The following is a 10052-nucleotide window of genomic DNA, read 5'->3' on the forward strand; positions in this document are numbered from 1 at the left end:
CTCACGCTCTGCCTTCAAAGTGGGGCAAGCCAATCACCAAAGCGTAATTAAGATTCACTCGCCGCTGTTTTCACTGATAATCCTGTGTGTAAAACTGTTGCGGGCGAACAAAGGACCCTTCCTTTATTGAGTCGTCGCCTGAGAGTGATTACTTTTGCCACACAAGTCTTTTGTTTTTCTCAAGGCAAGGACAGTCATAAGTCTCCCGGCTCTGTGAACCTAGCAGAAAGGGAATTGCTCTGTGAGACATGTTAAGAAAACTCAGCATGTTCACATGGTGGCTCATATTTCCACCGTGGCATCTAATCTGAAAGGTGATGAGATTTTCAAGCTAGGAGTGTAACTGTGTTTTGTGGTACGAGATCTGGCAACAATAAAAACGCCACAATACTTTTAATCAGAGTGAAATCTGCCTTTAAATAATTACTTTAATCCAGGTCTGATATGGGAATCTAATGCTTTAAGACTCCATCCTACAAACTGGATTATCCTATTGTCATGCAATAAGATAATGAACTCATTATATTTGGAATTTACTAACAAACGCAACATTTTGAAATAATGCTTTGAGGTTTTGATATGGCAAACACTGATACAATGATGATGTATTTGAAATGTTCTTGGCAACTCTACTTTACACCTTGTTGCCTCTTGATAGTTGAGATTCTTGATAGTCCGGTAGTATCAGTTCGATTGGGAACCAAAACATTTGTTACATTATCCTCTGGTGCGATTCGCTTTCACATTGCAACAAACAAACTTTGAAAAACCTGTTCATTCACTTGCCTGTGGTGGCGCTGCACCAAGAACCACTGAAGGAAATGACACAAAAAAAATCACTGAAGACACTGAGCGCAACTTTCTTCTGTACGAATTGTAAACAAAAATGAAGTGGCGACAGATTTAAGCAGTTGTTGGATTTCTCTTTTGTCTTTAGCAAAAAGAGCAAGAGGGATTTCTCCCACTAATGTACAACTCACCCAACTGTTGGATTTACCCAGAATGCTCAGCTATTTTGTCCGCTTTCTACTTTTAGAGTGGCCGCCGGTCTATTTGACGTCCACATATGCATTTGAACCGCAGCAGAGTTCACTTAAATTAAACCAAGAGGTAGGCTTTTAGGTGGACCAGTTTGTTTTGCTCCGCATCAGAGTTCAAATGATTCACATCGCCCCAAACAAACCGGACTTTCAAGACAAATGAACTGGAGTTCGATTAAAGCGAACTAAACAGGGCTGGTGTGAACACACCTTGACCTGGAAGTAAGAGGAAGAAGTGGAGCATTTGAATTGTCCAGGAAGTTGAGGCTTGGATCCAAGTCTGAATGCCAGCAGGATTATTTGGTGCCAAAATGACAAAGCAAGTCAATAACAGTGTATTTTTATCTATATTAGGTGGTCAAACACTAAAGGAACATACAGAAGTTACACCGCTGCAGGTGTGTATCCTGAGCTGTGGATTAATTTGGGGCTTTGGGTTCAGTTTCCCAGTTGTAATTCTGACTTAAAGGATGTTTTCCTGTAGTATTCTCAACTTTCAACTAGGAAAAACTCATTTCTGGATGAAAAGAGGACACGCCACAGTTCTCCTCCCCAGTTGGATTGAGAGAGTCGGCTAACAGAAGAAGTAACTGGGCCAACAACACACATTTAAATATTATTTTTGAATCATTTCATCTTGGCTGCAAAGTAGAAAAAAAAATATTTAATGTATGATGTTCACAATACAAACAACTTATGAGCAATGGGAGAAAATCATGATTGACTTACTGCAAGTGCTTTGTAGCTTTTCACTGTTGCTAAGCTAAAATGCTTGTTAAATTTTTTTCTACATCTAAAATACTTCAACTAATCAAACTTGAATTCTATAACTACACTGGACAGATTGTGAAAAAATTATATAAAAAGGAGAAATTTCAATAATTTTCAGGCATCAACACAAGACAAAAATAAACAGACGTACCAAACTAAACTGAGTGATGGGTTTTTCCAATACTTGTTATTGATTAATTAAAACAAAAATGGAGTTTTAGAATTCCCAAAAATATTGCCAAACTTTGGTTTCATCCTCATGAATCCAGCATGGTCTTCTAATCTCAAGAGCTGGATGCATCGCTACACCACTAGTCAAAAGTGATCTAAAATAAGAAAGACGATCTATTTAAGAGTCCCGAACAATTGAGAGATGGAGTTATCTTTCCGCTCAAGGTGAGCGATGAGAACAAGCTGTTCTTCCAACCACTGTACACACAAGCATTGGATCATAAAGAGATACCCTCCCCCCTTTCCTCAGGCACAAAAAAAAAAAAAAATCCCAACACTCCTCCACCTGTTCGGTGTCCTGCTGTGGGGTAGATACAAGCCTGAGCACACCCACTCACTGCTCACAGTGTAAGGGGGTACAGACAAAGAACCAAAAAAACAAAAACAAAAATCAATGTGCCGAGTACATTCTAAACATGAAAAATTAGTTTTAAAAAAAGCTGTCCTGATCTGCACTGTATTATTAGTCCACCTCTAATTTGAGGTGTGCAGTATTAATGAGCAGACCCAAAGCAGAGCACCATATGGCAAGGATGCACATGTTATAAGCATCAATTCTCCAGGGAGGAGAAGATGCACCGGCCTGATTTCTTAGAAACGCCGGTATCTGAAGCGTCTTTTCCGTCTCGCAGAAGTAGAGCAGGGTAACGAGCCGCTCTAATGTGTGCTTACCCACTGTTAGATGTGTAATAAAACCGGCTCTTCCAGGAGTTTTAATCAAAAACGACGTAACATCTTGGTCTCTATTTCGTTGGTACTCGGAGTTGTTTTTCGCGTTACTTTTAGTTGGCCGTAATCTTGATAGTGAAGCCGGCAGATCAGGGGAAGTAATTTAGGCTCGGTTGTTATAGTCTGCTGCTACCAGGGGCGATGCTAGGAATCCTGGACCCCTGGTGAGAAATGACACGGGGCTCCCAGCCTCAAATGCTGCTTTAATTTACAGTATGACCTCACCAGCCTGAACAGGCCTCAGCTTTTCTTTTGTTTTTCTGTTTTTAAAGGAGCCTCGCTTCCCCCCACCCCTCTCTCCACCAGCAACAGCTCTGCCTTCTGCTCAGACTTTCCGCTCATTTCTTATTCTGATCAAGGCCAGTGGAGCGCAAGGTGCACACAAATAAGCACACAAACCTTATTCTCAGCAGCGAACATCTGTCTCCTTCTTATATCTCACTTTCTTTGTGCTTCTTGGATAAGTAATGGCGTCTGCCTCCCTTTATCCGTGGTCTTTTTCATCCAAAACACAAGTGTGCTAACTGTGTGAAATGAAAAAAAAAAAAAGGGGGGGGTCCACTTCACATTCTCACTCGCAACTAAGCACTAAGAGGCCTTTAGAGCCTTTTGAGAGACATCATGAGCAGCTAAATTTGGGTTAAGCAGCCAGCAGGACAATAACTTGTATAGATATCACTTTTGGGAGCATTTCAAGCATTCTTATTATAAGAAGTGAGGGGAACTGTGGATTAATAGGGCTGATGTTCCCTTTGTTCCTCTAAGATGCTGTTAGTCAGACTACATGGATTTTACAGCCCATTTATTCCCTTTAAAGAGATATTTTAGAATGTCTGAAGCAAGGTTATGCAAACTTAATGCTACAGCTCCTTTGGTTTATTTATTTAGGATGAATCCAGATTAGTTGAGACTCTCAGCCACACCAAAAGGAGCCAAGAATGACTTAAAATGACTTCAGTCTCAAATGCAATGGTTGTTTATATACACTGCTCAAAAAAATAAAGGGAACACTTAAACAGGTGTTTAACACTTAAAGTGTTCCCTTTATTTTTTTGAGCAGTATATATACAGTATATATATATATAAATGATATTGAATGAACCTTGAAACTGCTTTCATTTTTGCATTAGGTAGTGTTGGCTACCCAATTATTTACATAATTGGTCCTGGAGTTAAAGCTAACGGCTAGTCCAGGAGGACCAAGAAAAGGTGAGCATTTGCAGTCTGAAAACAACTCTAATCTCAAAAATCCTATAGCTTTTATACCAACTCAATTTAATGAAATGTTAGACCACATTCAAATTTGTATTGGGCAGGTTTTTGCATGGAAGCCTATGACTATTTGGGTAAGTTGGTCCCAGGAGCTGAAGCTAGCAGCTAGTTTGAGAGTGACCATGACTGTAATGGACTTCTACCATCTTAAAACAATTCTGATAAAAAATAATCCTATTATTTCAAACAACTGTTATTCTTTTGACCTTTAAACCACTGCCTTGTTTGCATCTGGTGTAATCAGGGGTGGAAATTAAAAATTTTTGTTTTACCAGCCACTCAGACATTTCACCATCCAGTGTTTTTTCTTTCTTTCAATTACAAATCCCACTAGTACAAGCAAATGATATCCCCATACCTGTCAAGTCTCCCGTTTTTTCTGGGAAACAACTGTATTTTACCTGCTGTATTTTATATTCCCCCTTTACTCCCTTCCCACGTTAGCTTCTCTCCCTCCCTGCTTTTATTAATACCTTCGTGATGTTACTGTGTGGTAATTAACATATTGGTTAGTTTGACACATTTTTCTGAATGGACTTACGCACTTTGTTGTTGTAGGTTTTCTGACCCGCCCGGTCTCGTATCCGCTCACTTTTCTCCGACTCCGGTTAGCAGCTAACCGTTAGCTGAAATGGCTCTATTTATAACCTTGGTGGAGAGGGGCGGGGCCAAGTAGGACTGGGGGATTTCATTGGATAAGTCCAATGTCCGTCAATGAAATCAATCAATGGGCTGCCGTGGCCGATAAAAATTAGATTTGATATATATTTTTTGTTAAATTATGACAGCCTAGGTCTGTCCCACATACAGTATGTGCATCAGTCTCTAGTCCAGTCACCCACTCCTTCCCAGGACAGAAGTTGAAACTGAATGCAGCTTTTTTTTCTGTTCAAATTGTACACCCGCCACAGTGGCAGGTGCATTGCTCCAATTTACACGCCACTTCATATTTTTACCCGCATTTGGCCAGTATTAATTTCCACCCCTGGGTGTAATCCTGCGATTACTTAGCATAGCTTGTGCCAGATTCTGAAGTTAACAAATAATAAAAACAAGACCAATACAGACTTCCCTTTCAAACAAAACCCAATAGGTTCATATTGTTCAACAGGAAAAATATTTATGTCATTAATGTGACTGCTTATCTGCAGACGTGTGCAGTTATTTGCACAAGAAGTCTGTGAATATTTAGAGTAGCTGAACGAAAAAACCTGAAGCTAACGGCTAGTCCAAGAAGTTCCAAAACTAAAGCGGATTTCTACCATCTTAAAATTATTGTAGTCTACTAATAAAACAAAAACTTCATACAAGCCATGTTATAAGTTGCCGTCACATTTGTATGTGTGGCTATTCATAGAGAACCCACTGAATTTTTACACAGAGGTGGAGGTAGGAGGTGGCATTGGCCGTAATCTTGATAGTGAAGATAGAGATCGATAATCTTCCTGTGTGAAACATAACTTCTGCAACATTCTGACATTCTGCCTGTCACGTAAATATTCTTCCTGTAGAACTCTATGAACCTTTTGGGATTCAAGTTGTATTAAAGGGAAGTCTGGATAGTGATTTAAATGAACACTAGCCTTGCTAAATTTCTGCATTTTTGTTTTATTTTTTCCCCCACCCCAGAATTGTAGTCTACCTGTAGTTTTCCAAATGCTAAATTTGTCTTTTACAACTCACACTTATCTCTTCGCAGTGGGGGATGGCTGCTAACAGCGCACGCAACTTCCGGTAAGCCTCAACTCTGTTCGGACAAGGAGCAGATTTTTATCAGACTAAGTGAATGCTGTTTTATTGATTTTTACATGGCCTTACTTTTATTTAGACGCAAGCGCAAGGTTGCGTACACCTCATGAGATGCTACACAGTGGGTTCACACGTACAAGACAAGAAGGGAAGCATTTAGGTGTTTTTAAATATCAACATCAACATGAAGCTATTCTGTTTGCTCTGTATGCATGCATTATCACGCTCAGAATGTGTTTCACGCAGGACGATCACTGGTGGAACACCGACGCTCCAACCTCAACTTCCTGTGGAAATAATTATCAGCTCTTCTGCAAATGACCACCCAATGTAAACACAGCAGAGGTTCAAACGTTTGTATAACAATGTTCACAGAGACCCCAGTGACATTTATTCAGATAGGAATTGTTTGAAGAGCTTGGATGTCCACACTGGCATTAGCTTCTGTTGGACTACCATCCAGCTTTAGCCTCCAGATCCAACCAAACTGGAATGAAACTAATTAAAGTCACCAGGAGAGTTATCATCCCAATATGTTAACTAAGCCTCGAGTCAAAACTTGCCACCAAAATAAAAGTGCAGCTATTAATTTTTGTGTGTGTTTTTTTTAATCAAGTCAATTTTAATTTCTAGTCGCATCGCGGCGCTTGGACAGCTTTCCACTTTCGTATTCCAGTCCACAGAAAAGTGTTTTAGGAGGTCAAAAGTTAAACAGGATATCGAAATGGGAAGCAAAGCTCCGGGATTTCTGTTCAGTCATGATTCGGATGGCTCCCCATCCCTCTCATGACTGCATCTGAATTTTGCATGAAGGGGACACAATACTTGCGAGTTGCACAAAGGAATCGCTTTGCACAAGGAAGAAACCCAACTGCAAGCGGTCTTCAAAAGAGACGGGACACAAATGAACAGTTGTGGGAAATTAAGCGCAGAACCCAAACATGCAATTAAAGCCCTTCAATCCCTCTTTCCTGAGATTCAAACATCAGGCAAGCCTCGACATAACCTAGTTAGGAGATGAAAGAGTGGCGAGTGAATGGCTCTCAGGTGGAATTGGGTGACCCCCTTCCAGCACGAGATTAGTCCATTAGCAAGAGAAGAGCCCCCACTTGCCCGACAACTAAGACCAGCTGTGACACCGAGGCACTGTCTGTCTGTCTGTTCAGGAAGGGCAGTGCAGCAGGGAGTGGTGGTTGGGGTGGGTGGGGGAGCGGCGGTGGGGGAAGGGTGGAGCTGAGGCGGTGAACAAAAAAACAGATGCATCTTTCCGGAGTATTTGTCCCAGGACTGACTCCTGTTTTCTGGCTGTATCTGGTTGCGAGCAGTTGCTCGGAGTTTGAAGCTCAAGCACTCGCAGCTGTTATAAATGTGATCTCTTCAAATCAAATAAACCCCAACAGTTTGAGAAACAAGCTCTGCAGCAGCATTACTGCTGCCATTGCCAAATGTTTAGCGAGAGCTTTCGAGTATAGTTTTCTCACACCGTGTTAATCAGTGCGACTGCTTTTCTCGCGATCTTGCGAGCAAAGACAAAATGTTTCAACTATTTAATCACTCGCATCATGACCAACTGTGGAGGATATCTGAAAGCGCACGCCGCACCGTAGCAACACAATGATGTAAAGCCATTAAGAGACCTCTTTCTTTTTTCTTTAAAACTTCCATTCAGATGAAGCACCTGGATTGGGCTGAAAGGTGCTGCACGGTGTTCTTTTACAACAACAGGCGCCACTGCTGAGCAGCGAGGCGAAGGGGAGCAGAGTGGGATCAACCTCCCCGCCCCTCTCTTATCCCAGGAAATGCTCTGAGCTTATGGCTTTCTGCTTGCAGCCAGGCTGAGTGATGAGAACACATGGTGCTGCTACCTGTTGACCCAACAAGAGCAGACCAAATGGAAAACTACAAAGAGCCGCAGACATGTCCACAAATGCAAAACATGTGCAAAACACATAGGTGCACAGCCTTTGTCCATATTTAAATGCATTCCCCGCCCCATAAAAGAAGACAATCACTTTCAATACATACTTTCTGGCTTAAAAACAAAAAGATTCCACTTGATTTGCTAAAACTAAGGGCCCATTCACTCACACAAGCCAACACTCCTGCCAACATCCCTATGTGTAATTACTAGACAGAGCATGTAAGGAATGCTTCCCTCGCATGGACAGCCCATAATTATCATAAATCATACAGGAGACCGGCATCATTCGGTCTCAACAGCCTGCTTGTTAACAAGGACAGAAAACACACTCGGAAAAATGACTCATGTTAATGAGATCATCATAACCAAGGCACTGAGCACATATCAGGATTGAGTGATGACCACCTCACAGATCCACAATGCGCTCATAATGAGTTTATAGATAGTTATAAGTCACCTATCGATACAAGCCGGACATTTTTTGAAATACGGTAAAGAGTTGATATTGATTCTTTTTTTTTTTTTTTTTTTTTAAAGGTGAGGAAATTTTAATCAAATGTAGATGTTTGAAGGACCTACTCTAAGGCTTGCTTAAAGAAAACTATCAGCGAGAGCGCAAACTCAAGAATGCGATTTAAAAACCTCGTTGTTTCTGTTTATTTCTTGTCGTTGAAGTTGTGATGGACCTGCGAGGAAGAGAAAGCACTTTTCACGCATTTACCTGGGTCCACTTCTACCATCATGACACCCCAGACAAAAAAAAAATTAGCTTACCTTGGCACAGGAGCGCGGAGAAGAGGAGGGACAACAAGTGCATCATCCTGGCGATTCTCACAGATCCTTAGTCAGCTCTGTTTCTGATTCGAAGGTTTGTTAAAACCCACTTCACAATTTTATTTCTTTTTTTTCTTCCTTTTTCTTCTTCTTCTTTTATTGTTCTTATTTAAGCGGGTGGATTAAATCAAAGAGTCCTCGCGCGCCCGGCTCGCTTCGCTCCCTCGCGCTGGTTGGTCTTGGCTCCTCTCCCAACGTGGCATGTGCTCGCGCTCACATCAGCTCTGCTCAAACAGGTAATTGCAAGGGGCTCGCAGAAGAGCGCGAGGGCGGAGGATCCTGCGCGCGGCTCCGCCTCCGATACTCACCCCCTACCCGCCCGCGCTCCCTCCCTGCTCTCCCCCCTCCAGCAGCGAGTACTCCCCTCCTTCCTCCCACACACGTATATAAGTGCACCCCCATCACACGGGCCTCCTTAAGCCCCCCACCTCTCCCCCACCTCCACCACCACCACCACCACCGCCTCTCTGTACTCTCTCATCTCCAACTCCTCGTTTCTCTCATTCATTCATTCATTCATTCATTCTCATCCTCAGTCTGCACACACATTTAGAACTCAAAGGGACACTTGGAGGAAAGCAGCACTTCTTAAAAAAATAATAAATAAATAAATAAAAACACAACTCCCACAACTGCTTTTAAAAGTTAATCACAGGGAGGGTAAGGCTAACTGAAGTAAAAAATATAATAATAATTGAGGTGATGAAAAAGTTTGCTTTGCAACAATTTTGTGAGATAGATTATTCAATTATTTTAAGTAGTATGATTTATTCAGTAACTTACCAGCATAATGTAAACAGCAACAGTCAGAAGAGGAAAGGCAATAACAACAAAACTGCTACCACTAATAATAACCATAATAGTAATAATTGTGACTTTGCTATAGCATGTTTGAAAATGTTCCATAATTCCATATTACTGTGATTATGTTTTTCTATTAACATTTATAATTAGTCAAAATAAGTAGCGTTTATCACTTTTAAACATACATACTGGTATAACAGCAATGCACAATAAATATAATGATAATACAGAGAGGTTGCTGGTCTATTAGAGGCAACACACACATGCACACACACTGTGTTACCTAAAGGCATTGTTATTATACTGGTCTTCAGCTGCACAGCCCCATAAAACAAACTGTGATGCACCATCTACAGTGGGGCCCTGCTACGCGCAAGAGATTAGGGACCACAGCTGTCTATGACTAGATAAAATTCATAAACACTTTGGATCCTCTCTAAAATCACATATAACTTCACATTTTAATAGTTATAAAACCAGATATACCTCAACATGCATTAACACATCTAATGCCAATTTTTTTCCAGACACAGAAATGTTAAAATCAGGTATTATTGGCAGCTCTTTGAACTAATCAAGAATATATATATATATATATATATATATATATATATATATATATATATATATATATTTTAAAAATGGTCAAAATGTGTGAGAAAGTGTTTCATGACCAGTGGATGAGCGCAGCAGTGCTCTAT

The 10052-nt window shown here is 41.0% G+C and overlaps 1 protein-coding gene across 3 annotated transcripts in view; it reads right to left on the minus strand.

Moving 5' to 3' along the window:
• LOC116737620 (CD166 antigen homolog) overlaps positions 1–8790 on the minus strand; it is a 74213-nt gene extending 65423 nt beyond the window's left edge. For 2 of the 3 annotated variants that reach the window (XM_032590891.1, XM_032590892.1), the window contains exon 1: positions 8488–8790. In XM_032590891.1, coding sequence (XP_032446782.1) covers positions 8488–8533 — 46 coding nt within the window. In that variant the 5' untranslated portion in view covers positions 8534–8790. The remainder of the gene's footprint in view (positions 1–8487) is intronic. The other variant, XM_032590893.1, reaches the window with a different exon arrangement.
• Positions 8791–10052: the final 1262 nt, after the last annotated feature.

The sequence above is a fragment of the Xiphophorus hellerii genome, chromosome 18, assembly GCF_003331165.1.
Source record: "Xiphophorus hellerii strain 12219 chromosome 18, Xiphophorus_hellerii-4.1, whole genome shotgun sequence".
NCBI lineage: Eukaryota > Metazoa > Chordata > Actinopteri > Cyprinodontiformes > Poeciliidae > Xiphophorus > Xiphophorus hellerii.